This window comes from Chrysemys picta, chromosome 8 (genome assembly GCF_011386835.1).
Source record: "Chrysemys picta bellii isolate R12L10 chromosome 8, ASM1138683v2, whole genome shotgun sequence".
Lineage (NCBI taxonomy): Eukaryota > Metazoa > Chordata > Testudines > Emydidae > Chrysemys > Chrysemys picta.
The window spans coordinates 29,273,050-29,289,632 of NC_088798.1; the positions used below are offsets into that span (position 1 = coordinate 29,273,050).

At 41.1% G+C, this 16,583-nt stretch overlaps 1 protein-coding gene across 6 annotated transcripts in view; it reads right to left on the bottom strand.

The window, feature by feature from the left end:
- Window positions 1-10,609, bottom strand: part of SYDE2 (synapse defective Rho GTPase homolog 2) — a 50,656-nt gene extending 40,047 nt beyond the window's left edge. For 2 of the 6 annotated variants that reach the window (XM_065554151.1, XM_065554149.1), the window contains exons 1-2: window positions 8,660-10,357; window positions 1,929-2,657 (exon numbers count right to left, since the gene is read on the bottom strand). In XM_065554151.1, the coding sequence (XP_065410223.1) occupies window positions 1,929-2,657; window positions 8,660-10,046 (2,116 nt within the window). In that variant the 5' untranslated portion in view covers window positions 10,047-10,357. The other 4 variants (XR_010589675.1, XM_065554152.1, XM_024103830.3 and 1 more) reach the window with 4 other exon arrangements.
- Window positions 10,610-16,583: the final 5,974 nt, after the last annotated feature.

Consider the following 16,583-nt stretch of genomic DNA (forward strand, 5'->3'; position numbering starts at 1 on the left):
CTCACATATATTTTGCAGCTTAAACACACACACACACACTCCTACCTCCATTATATTTCCAAACAAAGCACAAAAGCACAAAACGTGGGTTCCTAGATGTGACAGTACATCATGGCACAAATGGCTGGTTATAGAGGGTAAAATCTGTATGTGACCTAAGGGGCAACAGGATGAGTTTCAGAGCCTGAGCTCCAGCTCCAGGGAATGTCTACACTGCTATTTGTAGTGCTATAGCACAAGCCCCAGCTTGTAGACCAGGGCTCTGAGTCTTGCTGACACAGCCTTTTTTTTTTTTTTTTTTTAAAACAGTGTAGATATACCCTAGGTGACTTTGTCTCCTAAATCCCATTTTCAACAGTGACTTAGGCACTTGGGCAAAATAACTTAGTACGCAGACTTTTTATTTGCAAAGTTTTTACCAAAAAACAGTAATTAATCTTCACAACATGGACACTAATATGCCCATTTTATACAGGGAAACTGAGGATAACAAATTAAGTGACTTGTCCAAGGGGACAAAGTTCATCAGAACCAAATCTGGAATTGGAACTCAGGAGTATCTTGTCTCCCATTCCTGTGTTCAGATCACATCTCTCTCTCACTCAATATGATACTACAAGTCAAGGTCAGCAAGTTGCTTGACCTTGTCAATGAGAAGTTCTCTTTTTAGGGGCGGACACCAACCTCAATATAATACTGAATTTATATATTCAGTTGAAACAATAATTAAAACTGGAGTATAAAATGCTTAAGGTATGTCTACACTGCAAGAAAAGATCTGCAGCTGGCCTAGGTCAGCTGACTCGGGCTTGGGGGCTCAGTGTGGGGCTAAAAAATTGCCATGTAGATGTTCAGGCTCAAGCTGGAGCCTCGACTGGGACTCTGCCTGGGGGGGGGGGGGGGGGGGAGCGCGAAAGGAAGTGTCCCTGGGCCCAGGCTCCAGCCCAAGAATGAATATCTACACTGCAATTTTTTAGTCCCGCAGCCTGAGCCTGGTAACCCAGGATAGCCGCAGGTCTTTTATCACAGTGTAGACATAACCATTGATGAACATGATAAATAGGGACAAGCCAGCACAATTTCTTTAAAAGAAAACCGTTCTTCTCCCACCTATTAGAAGTTTGTAAGGGAGTCAACAAGATAGCAGATAAAGGAGACGGGGTTGATATCATGTATATGGATGTTCAGAAAGCCTTTGATAAAAATCCCATACAAGAGACTTCTGAGGAAATTAAGTAGTTACAGAGCTAGAGTTAAAGTTCTACTAGGGTTAGAATTGGCTAAGACATAGAAAACAAAATATGTTGTGTTTGTGCATCATCAACAGAAATGTTAACCAAGCTCACTCTGTAAACTTTTTATTGGTTGGCAAGGTGTGAGCCATAACGAACCAGTTTATATTTCAGATTCCAGGCTCCATTCAAAGGGCTGGTAACCAGGGTTAAAAAAGGACATCTTTTATATCTGAGATGAGCAAATTTGATCCAGAAGTTATCAATACATACAAAATGTGGAACCCCGGTCTTATGGTCACTGTTCAGAGCAGAAATGTGTTTTAAAGGCTCCAAAAAATAATACTGTAGATAATTACCATAATTTTCAAACTTGATTATCTAAAGTTAGGCACCTAAACTCATATTTAGGAATATAGATAAATGGCCTGATTTCGCAAGAGGCTGAGCACTCACATTTCCTATTCAAATGAACATGAGCTGTGGGTGTTCAACACCTGTGAAAGTTAGGCCATTTATTAAGTGCCTAACTTTATGTACCCAACTTTGAAAATTATGGCTTACATATTTTATAATCAACTTTCCATCAAATTTTATAGAAATATTTACAATGAAGAGGAAAAAAAACCAATGTTTAACTTTCCTATAAAAATAAAGACAGGAGTATAACATCTATATATTCCATATCCTTCTTACCTGCTGAACAATATTTAAATGCAGGGCTCTCTTCTATTGCTGTCGCACTCTGAGTCTTGCACACAAAACTCTGCTTGTGCAGCTGCACATACTCTGTGGAATGTATGGAATCTGCTTGATTAATTTCACAGGCCTGAGCCATTTGATTGTCTCCTGCAGATTCTGAGAAGTATGGAAGGCCTTTATTGTGCCCCATTACTTTAATCAAGTCACTCCCAGGCAACATCTTGAAACTGGTGGTATGGGGGTCCAAATTAACAGAGTTTTTCCCAGTAAAACAATGGACTCTGGGGAAGTCAGGCTCATCATCTTCAGGGATAGGGTTGTACCATATTTCTCCTTCATCATCTGCATCATTATCCTCACTGAAGTCTAAAGTACAGTTTCTCAAAACTGAAGGGTTTGTAGAATGGTGAACAGCAGTTACAAAACTAGAGGTTCTTGTAGGACATTCCTGTCCTATAGGTGATTTGGGAGGAACTGGTGGCAGTTTAGGTCCAGGTAATGGACTGGACGATTTGGGTACATGGATAGTATTTCCTTGCATTTTCTTACAGATATTTTCTTCTTCCAGATTAGGGGCCTTTAGAGTACTCTGATGTAGCCAGTTACGTTTCTTAGAAACTGTGATGCTGTCAAGCTGTGGATTATGCTCAGGGACTTCACCGGCCATAAGAATTTTAAGTTCTCTCCCGCTTGTGGAGGATATGTAAATATTTTCAATTAAATCTGTTATTAAAAGAGGAAAAAGAGATGCTTAGAACAGTCTTCCAGTTTTGATAAAACACAGACACATATGCTGTCATGTCCCATGCACACTAAATCTAGTCCCACAGGACAAAAGACATGCTGTGCTATCATGAACTTAATTTCAATCCATCAAAAGACAATGTGTGCACATAGTAAAGAAACAAAAATATCTTTTGACATAGCAATGGAAATGATAGTACAAGCACGTTGGTACTTGTTCCACATTCCAAGAACATGCACATAACAAAACAGAATGTGGGGAAGCAGTCAATCTGACACTCCTATTGATAATGAGCATGTAACAGACGTGCAATATTAAAGTTAATATATCTCATGACACACATGATATTCTTGACTATGGTCTAGATCCTGCAAGGTGTCAGGTGTCTTCTGAGAGTTGATAAAGGGTCTCAGCTCCCAAGGAAAGACCTCCACATCACAGGATCAGGCCCTAAGTGAGATGTAATTTCAAGCTGCCAAAAAACTGTCTAGCGTCCAAGTCTATAGAAAGTACTTGAGAGAAAATGGTTCAGTCTCCCAGAGTTTAATGTTAATAGCACTTGTATAGAAACGTTTGAGATACTATTTCCATTTGACATTTATATCTTCTTTAAAATCGCACCCACATTGTTTGCATTTGTAAAACAATGAAGGACTAACACTGAAATTGAAATGTAAACTGATCAAGTTGTAAAGTTGCTCTGTGTGTTTCAATGTCTTAACACACTACTTCAGAAATGAAAGTGCTTTGGTAGTACATTTAGAATGAAACCTGTACCCCAGATCAGCTTTATAGGCAACCTCTAGTCTTAAAGGTACTGCCCTAAATCAAATACAATTCTGCTCCACTTATTAGAAACTCCATTAAGCAACCAATTTTATCAGTACTTCAATGGTCACTGTAGATTTCTTCATATTATGTTTGTAAAGAACAGAAAAGAGACAACAGTCACTTAAGACTGGTTTCACTTTGTTAAAATGTATTTAGGAAGAAGTTAATTTTAAAAGTTTATTGAGCCAAAAAGCAATGTTCTAAAAATGTTAACATTTTTGAGCATTCCTATTATCAAAGTACAATAAAAATGAAAAAAAAACTAATTATGTAATTTAGATTCATGACACTTAAGTTTTGCTTGTGCCTTTATTTACATACAATCTGAAGGTTTTGAGTTTTTCACTGAATTAAATACAGATTGCAGTTCTTCTGAATAACACCAGACATATAAATTACATAGTACTACAAAGTTGATTGTTCATTACATTTATTCTAACTTGGATGTCAGCACTTTACATTAATGTAAAGTTCACATTAAACGTAAAATTCTGGGTCCAGCATTTTAATAAGTAAATGTGAAGTACCTTCTACCTAAGATCAAGATGAACACACAGATTTGCAAAACAAGTCTTTATTTCTACTGTAGCTATGCATCAAGTCTGTACAGTATAATTAACAGATTCCTTCTAATTAAAGTCATTTTATTTCCTCATGAATACCTGTAAAAGAATGCATGCAGGCAGCATTTAATGCTTTTTGAACAACCAATACTTAAAATACTTTTGCTAACTACTTTAACGATTATGTTTGCTGAAGAAATATTGTTTTGCAATAAATCTAGAGAATTTATAACTATTGAACATTTAACTAGGCATACTCCTAAAGAAACCACTATTTTGTTGAAGTTTTGAAGTAGCAAAAACAACCCTGAAGTACATTTTCCAGCACTCTTGTTCAGTGTGCATTACACATGTAGCTTAAAAACTGTGAAAAACACTGTAGAAATTACCAATATATAAATGGTGTACAGTTTATAAAAATACAAACGAACTGTTTAAGGACAAGCCAAGGATCACATCAATTTTCATACTTGAACTCAATATTCGCATTAACTGTGAACAACAATTCAGCCATCCTTATATTGAGTACCGTATATTAGGTGTTTACACTAGGATTCGTTTTGAGCAGATGCTACTGTATTGGTGTAAAACCCAAGTGTACATACGCTACATCGGTGCAGTTACAGTAGCATAGCTATACACATACTAAAAAGACCCACTGTAGACAAGCCCTCTGTTTAAAGCTATTGTAATGTTTATTGATTTTGCCTGTTTAGTAAGGAAATCTTAATAATGATTCTGATGTGAAGACCTACCGGTATATTTCTGTCTACAATATAATAAAAAGGCAATTATTTCAACTTGCTTTTTAATTAATTTCCTTGCTCCATTATTTTCCTTGCTGCTATCGTTGCTCCAAATAATTAGATTTACTATTTTGAACATTTATATTTTGTATCATTTGCAATTAGACATTACACGAAGTCAAATATTTATTTAAACCAGTACAGTATATGCTAGGAATGCTTGTTTTCTACATCTGATTGCTGCATTAAAATCCTCAATTTTCCAGTAACAGCACAAGGAATTGTTCCTCTCTAACAATTTAAATAGATGGAACATTCAGGTACTCTATTTCTACAACAAAAATATCTGTGTTACTGCCAGCATTGCACAGAAATGTGTGCCCTTTAGCATTAGTTAGGAAAGCTTACAATCCTCAGAAGTGCAGACTCCTAAAAATTATACACCTGCCCAAATATACAAACCAATCATATGTCTGAAATCTGGGCTTAAGCTGTCTTTTACTCCTAGAACAGCAAAAGTTCAAAGTACATTTGACAACATATACCTGTACAATGTTCCATATTCCAATTACAACTTTCCTAGTAAGGCTTACTAAGGAATACAATGATAAAATGTGTTGAGAATTTTTGAATAACTTTCCATGACATGATTTACTGCTGTGTGTCACAATTTGAATTTCAAAAATACTCTTCGCACTCTTATGCTTTATGCAGACAATAATAAGCAAGCTTGCTACTGCCAAAATTCATTGTCAGTATTACAAATTTTCAAAAAAACAAAACTTATCCTAAATTCAGAACCAGCCAAATGGTATACTTCAATTTAAACATCAAATCTATCACTTACAATCAAATAACATACAGCTGTATTTGTAAGCTCTGCACTTCTCCTTTATATAGTCTTAGGCCCTGATCCTGCAATCCTTTACACACGGGCTTAACTTCAGTACCACAAGCACTGCCACTTAAGTCAATGGCAACAGTAAAGTTAAGCACATGCATAAAGGATTGCAGGATCAGAGCCTTGATTTCAAAAGGCATTTTTACTTTGAAATCTCACAGATACCACATGAAAGGACAAGGAGAAGCACAGAGAAAACTAACACAAATATTTCAATATACCACATACATATCTGCACTCATGCATGTTTTGATTTATCTGAACTGCTCAAAGTATTTTTGAAAACAATTAAAGCAATTCATTTTATAAATACACCTCTACCCCGATATAACTCTGTCCTGAGGAGCCAAAAAATCTTACTGCGTTATAGGTGAAACCGCATTATATAAAACTTGCTTTGATCCACCGGAGTGCACAGCTCCGCCCCCTGGAACGCTTCTTTACCACGTTATATCCGAATTCATGTTTATCGGGTCACGTTATATCGGGGTAGAGGTGTATCTATAATGTCTAAATATTTTTTAAATCTTACAAAAGTAAGAAATTTCTGAATGTCAGCTCTGAAGTTTGCTACCTCAACCACTTTTGCAGCTAAGACTCAATATGTTTATATTATTATTATATCTGACAAAAAGTAAAGAAACAGCCAGAGATAGAAGTCAATATATTATTAGCCATTACTGAAAAAGCTTCAGATAGATCCTAGTGAGAATGTATATTTTGTAAAGTCCCAATATTCAAGTACTGCCTTGTCTGGACAATAAATATGCACTATTTGACAGAAATACATCTCTAAGAATACAATTAGTTCAGTAAGCCCACTGACATATTTTGAAGATTTTCCAATCCTATTAACTTTAGTAGTGATCAGGCCTTAAATACGTAGAAGGATTTTAGAAATATGCAGGTCATGCATATCCCTTACCCTTTGTTCTAAGACAGTCTGATTAATAATAATATTCGCTAGATAAAATTATTTTTAATTATTTGTATTATCATAACACTTGGGAGTCCCAATCATCGAGCAGTACCCCAGTGTGCCAGGCACTCTACAAAACAGAACAAAAAAGATGATCCCTTCCCCAAAGAGCTTCAATCCCATGTTTGTTTATTACGGTTTTCTTTAAAACTAATGATTCAATTTACCTAGCAACAGACTGAGTACTAGCTAAATACTTCTTTATAAAAGAGTAAGACCGAATTTTACAAACATGCACATGCAGATCAGGGCCTCAGTGTCTCAACTTGATTGAGGTCAAGGTTAATATTCTGCCTATCAACTGTGTGTAGAAAATTTTTCAACCAAAGGTTGCACTCTACCTTTCTAAGCCGTATTTTTTGGATGTCAGGATAGGTTGACAACCAAGCTTTTAATTAATTGGGAAGAGAATTTTTTGCAGTTCCTCCACATCTAGATCAAAATAGGTCATTCATATTTTCCCTAAAACACCTAAATAACCAGAATTAATTTAGACTCCAATAATTTTTTTGTTCAAACCAAACTAACAATTAACTTGCAAACATTCAAGTAAATTAGAAAAACAAGTTAAAAGAATTATGAAGCAAGCAGCAGTACAAAGAAAAAGCCTGGGGAGTTATAAAACATTTAAATATTGAACAAAGTAGGGGCCCCAATTCTGTAACTTTTTAGTCACATGAGCAGTATTTACTTCTAGGGTTACTCATTCCTGGAAGCGGTTGCAGGATATGCTAAAGCACACTGTGTTTATTTGCATTAAATTATAAAGCAAACAAGATTGGGAAAAAAGGTGCATTGTTAAGAACCTGCACAAAACTAATTTTGTTCAACTGAAAGGCTGGTAGTTAAACTTAAAGCCCTTTTCAGTTTTAAGAGATGAGTTTTATTGCCCAGAATAATGAACAGATTGTTTGTGTGCATCTACACCTTCTAATTAAAATAAATCATTTCCAAATGTGAATGAGTTGCTTAAAATATGCAATACTGTATAAAAGAGACAATACCAATCGTTTGGGACTATATTTGTTCAGTTAACTTCCTACTTGTATTTACTGCAAGTAAACACATGGGCTTTTTAAATTAAAAAGGATGGCTTTATGATTTCCACATATTATAGTGGTTAATCTATATGTAAATCATTTTACTCTGGTGTGTACAGTAACAAGTGTAAATTACAAAATTCTAACAAACATACATCATCTGGGTACTATTTTTAACAATGCACTATTAGACCTACTAAAAATAATGTCAGTTCTTACATTTGTGGAAGTACCATTTTGTGGATTCACCTCAATTCCCCCCCCTGCTTTCTATGAAAGTTGAAGCCAATTTCCACAAGTGAAAAAGCCATTTTCACTGTGAAAAAGCCATTTCATTGGAGAAATGGAAAACACGTCATAACTTTGCCTTTGGCAATGTTTTGCCACAGTGTATTCACAACTCCAGTACTGTTAGTGACAGAACTAGCAAGTGCAATCTACCTTGATCAAATCAAGAAACCGCCCAAAGTTTGATATGGGAGTATTCAGAGGGAAATTTAGGATTTCACATAGCTCCAGTATTAAGGTCTAATTTGCAGATGGTACTGGACTTTTTAGGTATACTGCTTTTATAGGAGCATGAACCTGTAACAATAAATATCATAAATCGCTGATGCCAACCCCTAAAACCAAGAACACTAGGTGTGTTATATTAAAACTATATACACATTCCCTGCTATACCACAACCAGAGACATTACATTGGCATTTGATTATCACCTTGTAAAAAATGGTTGAACGTGCCTCCAAACTGCAGGCAACCCTCCACCATTCAGTCACCACCCCTTGGTAAGACAGACCCAGAGATGGGGTTATTTTGGCTCCACGCCTTCCAGGGCACAAGCTGCTTGGCGAAGTGTGACAGGTTGAAGCCAGGCCCAACCGGTGGGGGGGGTCTGGTCGCCATCCCCGCGAACATACCTGTCAGCAGAACTCTTTGGTCCGGGGGAGCTGTCAGGGCCTTGCTTCCGTGCCCTCTCCAAGCCGGCGGAGTTGCGGGCCTCTCTTCTTCGAGGTCTGGCTGAGCAGGCAGCGACGCACCGGTCCCAATGGCTCTGGGGTCAGCGGAGGAAGCCCCTGCCCCGACGCGCCCCTTCATTCCCAGGGACAGCAGGCGCCCTTTGCACACCCACTTCTGCAGCTTCCCGACGCTGACCGCGGGCGGCCTGAAGGAGCTCTGGGGGACATGCGGGCGGCTGCAGGGGCACGCTGCCGGGAGCCCGCCTCCGGCCGCTGCCTCTTGCGGCGCGGAGCCCTGGGCACTGAGCAGCAGCCGCTCGGCCTGGCGCGACCCCGCGCTCCGGCTCTCCCCGCAGCTGACCGAGCACTCCGCGGCCGCAGGAGCATCGCTTCCCCCGCGGCAGCCGTCCGGCAGCCCCTGGTCCCAGGCCGGGCCAGGCGGCTCGCCCTGCAGCAGGTGCCCCAGGGCGGGCTCCACGGGGTGGTAGCGGATCACGCTGTCGCTCAGACACCGCTGCAGAGGCGGTGGCTTCGCGGGGCGGCCGGGGGGCAGCAGAAGGAGGCTCCCCAGGCTCTGAGCCCCGCGCCCGGGAGGGACCAGCTGGCCGGGACGCCCTGCTGAGCCCTGTCCGGGCGGTGGCAGCCAGGCGGTGGCGGACACCTGCTGCTGCGGGCTGCCCTCCCCGGAGGAGGAGGACCAGGCATCGCTGCTCTCCGCGGCCCCGCAAGAGGCGACGGGCTGCGGGAACCCTCCAGCGCAGGCGGGGCTGGCCGGGGGCAGGTCGTGCATGGCATGGATCAGCAGGTAATAGGCCTCCTGCAGTTGGCTCTGCAGCCTACCCGTGCTCTCCCGGGGCCCGGCCAAGCGGCCCTCCCCTCGGCCGCGGGCACAGGCGGCCGGTAGCCCCTGCGCCTCCTCCCGCGCCTCGGCCGGGCGGCAGCCCCAGGGCAGAGTCTCATTATCGTAGTAATCGCCCTCCTCGCCGTCAGGAGCCCGCCGCGCGGGAGCGGACACGGGCTGCGGGGATGGGTCCCCCGGGGTACAGCCAGGGGGGGCCGGGGCTCCTGATGTCCCTTCCCCCAGAGCTGCGGGGCCACGCGGTGCCTTCCCCCGGCGGGACCAGCCTGGCTGCCACTGACCGGACTCCTCCTGGCTCCCAGCCCCCGGGGGCGCCGAGACCTCCCGGCTCCTGGGCTGAGCGCACGGCGCCGCCCTGGCCGGTGGCTGCTGCTGGGCTTTACCTTGAGGGGCGCCGGTCCCCCCGCGGGGGTGCGCGCCTGCCGCCGCCCCGCGCTGGGACCTCCTGCCCCGCAGCTTGGAGAGGGTCCTGCGCAGAGGATCAGCCATGTCTGCCCCCGCCCCGCCTGCCTCAGTAGCTGCTGCCCGCCAGCAGGAGGGTGCTGGGCGCCCCCCTGCGCGGCTGGTGGTGGCGGCGGCGCCCCATAGTCGGGCGGGCTCGGTGTGCGCCGCGCTCCCTCCCCGCAGCTCGACTCCTGCCGCCGCTCACATACTTGGCATAACTGAGCGGGGTGAGAGGGCGCCCTGCAATGCGCATGCCTTGCTGCCCGCCGCGGAGCGCGCGCGCCCGGCTCTCCCCGCACGGGCTCCGAGCTAGGGGGGCCGGGGCGGCGAAGCCTCCTTCTCCCCCCTCCGACCCGGCTCTGGGCGCTACCTGCTGTCCCAGCACATGCACACGGCTGAGGGGGCACCGAGGGGTGAGAAAGCACCAGTTCCTCCTTCCTTGCAGCTCTTGTTAGGGTCACAGCCCCTTCTGCTCCCTCTAGCCCGCTACATGCATGTGTGCTAATACCTGGGGCAGGGCAGGGGCTTGACTAGAGCATAGCGGGGACGAATCTCCTCCCCCAAACCTATACCTGGGAGGGAGAGTGAATGTGCCCTCGCCCGGCTGCACCTAGGCCGTGGCTGGAGTGAAGCATCCAAAGACGTCCCCGCTCCCAGAGCTGCACGGGGGAAGGAATACCAGTGCTGTTCATGCGTGGTACAACAAAGCGACTAAAGCACGAGGATGGTGCAGAGATTCATGACGGTGACATTGCCAAAGGGCTTTGCTTTTGTTTACGCTGTATGAGAAAACCAAGGGAAAAGACAAACAAGTGCAACAGGTGGCCTTGAACAGCAGCAAACCCGCACTCAAAACCCTATTTGCTGAAACAGTATTGAACTAAATTTAACAAGTCCATCTTAAACTCCTTTAATTTTCTCCCTGAAAGAAAACCTGCCTCACCTTGCAGGCCACCTAACTAATGCTGACCTAGAAAAAGAGGAGGTTCTGCTTTTTTAAAGCATCTAATGCACTGAGGATTTTTTAAAAAGTTTTTGTTTTAATCCGTTTGATTACAAATATATTTACTGTACTCTGTTACTTGGGTTTCACTTGCATGGTGTCTCGCATGTCAAAATTATTAGGTCATGAAATATTTAAAGACCAGAATTTCTAATGTTCTCTCTCACCCTTCTCCTCCCCCCTTATGCCAGGCCTTCTTCATATATCCTACCTAAAAGAACAGACACATCCATAGGTCACAAACCTATTTTTTCCTCCCTTTGCACATCACCTTTAAGCTACCTGGTCAGTAAAGCCCATCTCTGTTACAGAGTGTATAATGTGGGAGAACTGTTTTTAAACATGTCTAGTCATTTGGAGAGGAGCCAACTGACAGAACCCCATTAAAGATTGGCATCAGAGTTGAACATGCTTACACCAAGGCTGAATTTGGCCCCAATTATTATAGTCTCCAAGACAAATACCATGTTTGTAAGGTATAAATGGCATTTTGAAATACCAAAAAGCATGCTTAGTCTTAGTCTAGGTCTAGTGGGTGGAAATTTCTACTTCATAAATTAGTTACCCATACGTTATGTGAATGGTGTCTTCATTATCAAGCCTGCATCCCTACATAAAAACCATATAATTTTAAAAGAGTTACCAATAGAAACATTGGGGCATCTTTTGCTGAGAGAATGGCTTCAGCAGCCTATCGTAGTCTACAAATATCCCCTAGCATTAATAGGAAGATCTTGCTGAGTGCCTTTCTTTTCTTTCACAGCAGAGAGCTCCAGGAGAGCTTATCTTAGCTCTATTTATATATCTTAGAAATGAGAACAAAAACATAACTGTACAGTAGAGAAATATGGCATATGGAACCATAACTGGGTCACACAAACTATTTCACAAACATCTAAGTAGAAGTTCCATTTTCCATCTATACATTTTCCCCCTTTTAAAAGAAAATCATTTGGAAGTAAGTATACTAGTTTGTGTAACTAGGTATACAAAATATTGCATAACATTGTTGTAATTAAATTTCCTTTGGGAAGAAAAAATGTAGGTTGATCTGATGTGTTTGACTCAATCACAAGGATTAGGTCCACATCCTAAACATTGAAAGTAATGATAAGTTTGGTAACTGAACTCTTTCTAATAGTCTTATTTTTATCTTGGATCCTTGTGTTTCATATATACAATTACCATAACAAATGTTTCTGCCCATATATGTCAGCTAAAAATGCTATTATTTTTTACAAATGAACATCACTCTTGGTTCTGTGTTAACTTACTTCTGTCTACTATTAGAGTGTCCCCTGCTGGATAAGTTGGGGACTGCATGTTGGTCCCAACTTGCCTTCAACTCTAAATCTATGCACAAGAAATGACTAAAAACAAAATGATCTGAAGTCTTCTGAGAATATACTGGCCCCATTTCAACATTGTTTTTCCTAGTTTTGGTGGATTAATCCAAAACTGTATGTTTGTGTGTTTCTTATGCTCTTTTACAGATACCCAGGGTGCAGTTCTTAACATTAGGTAGTGATTTTTGCTTATTTTCAGTTGTGTAGGATCCACGTAAAGAAAAATTCCAGTGATTAGCTGTAATACCTCCTAAGCCAAATACAAATTTAGTCCCTGATCCTGTAAAGACTTAGGTATGTGCTTAACTCTGTGCACTGCAAGCCGGCCCGTTGACTTAAATGGGACTACAGTAGAACCTCAGAGTTATGGCCTAACATGTCAACCACACACCTCATTTGGAACCAGAAGTATTCAATCAGGCAGCAGCAGAGACAAAACAAAAACCCCTCTGGAAATATAGTACAGTATGGTGTTAAATGTAAATTACTACAAACAAGGGGGGGGAGCAGCATTTTTCTTCTGCATAATAAAGTTTCAAAGATGTGTTAAGTCAATGTTCAGTTGTAAACTTTTGAAAGAACAACCAACCGTAACATTTTGTTCAGAGTTAGGAACATTTCAGAGTTACAAACAACATCCATTCCCGTGGTGTTCGTAACACTGAGGTTCTACTGTAATTCCAGTGCATAAAGTTAAACAAATGCCTAGGTCTCTGCAGGATTGAGAAGCTAGTAGATAAACATATATTAAAAGAAATTTTTGAAACAGTTTTTGAAAAACCTTTAAAATGTCAGTATATTTATTCAGCCTCTCTCTTATTGGGGCTGCCATCTTAATTGTACTTTCAAACAGAGTCATAGTTGGATGACCAAGTATGAACTCAATAGAGGCTGACTGCCATTAACTTCACTGTTAGAACTCCATGCAGCCAGGAGGGCCAACCTACAGTGTGCCCACTGAGATCAGGGTCCAAGTCTGAAGAGACTTGAGACTTTTCAATTACAAAGCACTGGAAACATTCATAGTTGCTGACAGCTAAGTTCTAGATCTATATATATACACACACTAGAGAAAGTTAATGTGAGTTGGCTGAATTAACAGTTAAAAACATATACACAAAAAAGAAAATATAGACCTTCCCTATCAGTGGTTTTCATACTTACAAATTTTCTAAACGCCATCACAAGAAGGTAGATTTTCTCTCTCCTACTTTGCATTGCCAAATTGTTAAGATGGCAGTTTCCTTCTTTGTACTTAAAATATTTTAAAAAGCATTGTAATAAATTCCTTGTTTTCAGTCTCAGATGTTGTGTTTGGAATCTTTTATATTACACTGGGATTTTCCTTTAACAGGCAGAACATTTGTTGATAAAATGTATTAGACATTAGGAACCCAATCCTTAAAAAACTTGATTACTCACATACATTGTTGCAGACTGGGCCCTTAGTTTGAACCCCTGGGTATGTACTGCCATGAAAGAAATTTCAGTGTAATTTTGCTTGCATAGTTGTTTCACTGAGCATTTGCTTCATGGACTCCCAGGCATTTAATGGAGCAGTTTATGCATTTAACTTATTCCCCCATGAATGAGCCACACAGGAAATAATTAAATTAAAAGCTGCCAATAATTGAGTCTATAAAACACAGTTTGATCTCTATCTCAGAAAGTTATTTCCATTCCAACTTGTGGTCGCAAAACACGTTTTCTTGTAGATAACTAGAAGTTAAAAAAAATTTCTTTGCATCCTTTATTTGCACAACAGAACCATCAATTTATTGCATACACAAAAACCCAAATAAAATACCATTGAGGATCTGGCTTGAGCTGACTCAAGCCAGGCAAAGAGGAGTCAAGACTGAGTTTTTGTACATAACTCACTATGTTCTGCTCAGGTGTTGCAAAACATGTAGTACAAAATGTGACCCATTGTTATCAGGCCTCCTACAAAAAGTACAGGGGTTTAGGAAAACAAGATTCAGTGTGAAGTTTGAAATTCTTTTGGGGAGACTGCCAGGCATTTAGGGTTATTTTTACATAGGTTTCTAATATGTGACCTTAACAAAAATAGAAAAGGACAAAGAAATTTTCCTGTATGTAACACAGGAGAATTTATAAAGCAGCATCACCAATTTGGTTTGTCTAACAAGACACAGGCTCTCTTGCCATTTGGGGGCTCTCTTATTCAATACATCTTTCCTAAGCTGTTGCGCTCCTTATGTGGCTCCACTACACTGAGAATGCAAATGATTGCCAAAACATAAAATTTAAGAATTGTGGTGATAAATAGCCTTGGCGAAGAAAGCGTCACTGACAAAAAGACTTATACATATGTAAACTACCTGTAACAGTGAAGCCATGAACCTGAGAGAGAGAGATGGTTGAAAGATTTAAAGTCAGGTGAGGCAGCATTTGTGACAAACTACAATCCATATCTAGGACACCTGTGTCAGCAATAGTTCTCATGACTGATGAAAAGCCACAATAGCTCATTATGGAAGATTGACAAATACCCTTTAACATCCTTGCTGCTACTTTAGACAGCACAGCAGATCTGCCTCGGAAAATAACCTTTCACACGCTAGGATTTTCTGAAGCGTGCAAACGTTAGGTCCCATGGAAATTCAGTGAAATTTTTGAAATTGCCCTGATATAATTTTGAAAAATTCCATCGCCTATATTCTATAAAGCCCCATACTAAACATTTAAAGTGCTATCTAAATGTATTTATACAAATGTAGGCCTTAATCCTGCGAACATATGCTTAACTTTGCACACATGAGTAATTCCCCTGAAAGCAGTGTAAAGCAGCCTTCAGTGAATGTGAATAAGACCCCTCAGTCTCCTTTTCATTGAACTGAGCAAAGCAGTTTCTTTACTCTCCCAGATTCTGGCAGAAAGAGAAACAATATGAAAGCAAAAAGATAACATGGAGATGATGCTGATTGGTGAAATCCACAAGCACTCCCTTTACCAAGAGAGTGTCTACCTTCCCATTGTCAAAATGGTCTGAAATAAGAGTCCTATTATTCATTTCACAGTCAACAAACAAGGGTCGGAATCTTCTTTTTTATTTGTCAGCTTGCCAAAATATTGATCCCTTTTTCTTTCAGGTGCAGACCTAACTCCAGTTATCCATACCTTTGTTACCACCAGACCTAGTGTATTTTGATTCACTAGGAAAGACACCTGAAAGCTTCAGCTAGCACAGAATACAGCTGTATACTTTCTGAGAAAAGTGGACCAAGAGACCGTAATACACTTGTGCTCCACATTCTGAACTGGTTGCTTGTCACCTTCCAGGTGGAATTGAAGGTGCTGGTTACAAAAAACAAAACAAAACAAAAAAAACCCTAAATGGTTTAGTCACCACTTTCCCCATCTCTGACCCAACTTGCCATATGAATCAGGAATGTTTAAGCTAAGTGTTCCAAAAGCGAGGATTAATGGATTCAGGAGCAGAAGAGTTTGGGAGCAGAACCTCTTCTCTGGAATTCACTTCTGCCAGAAATTTGTCAAACCCTGGCCATTTTCAGAAAATGCTTTAAGATGCACCCATTGTCTAGGCTTTAAACTAAACGCTGGCTCCAGTACTCCTAACATTCAGGCTATTGGCATGGTCTCCTTTTCCGTCCAGTATGTTACAAGGGGTCATGAAAGGGTTTTCACAAGCTATGTAAAGTTTACCAAGGTATTACAGTGAAAGGCACAACGTAAATCACTTGTAGCAATAATAATCATTCAGCATCACAGTTTAAGTTAACTAGCAGGTGTATTCATGGCTCTGTGTTCTACACTTGGGTGAAATATAAATAAGAGCAGTTGCACTTACTACCTCTGCTATTTTGAGCTTTTTTTAAAAAAAGTTTCTGTTGGTTGCTGTTATAGAATGTAAGTTAACACCTTAATGAGCCTTCCATAATATACTGTCATTACCTCCTTTGATTATAGTCATCTGATGCAATTACAGGGCTATTGTAGGAACTTATTCTCAGATCCTATATAAACCTTGTTAAGGAGACACTGAAAAATAAGAATGGCCAGAACATGACCCCACAGACTGAAAATGGTCCATATCATTTTACAAGATAGCAACCGCTATCATCTTTGTTTGGTATAAGAGGTCGGTGTGCAAAAACGGCAGATCCCAGTTCCTAACATTCAATCTTGATCCAACCTGAAGGTAGACATGAACTAAGGGTTTAATGGGTTCAAATACAATAAGATCAGAGT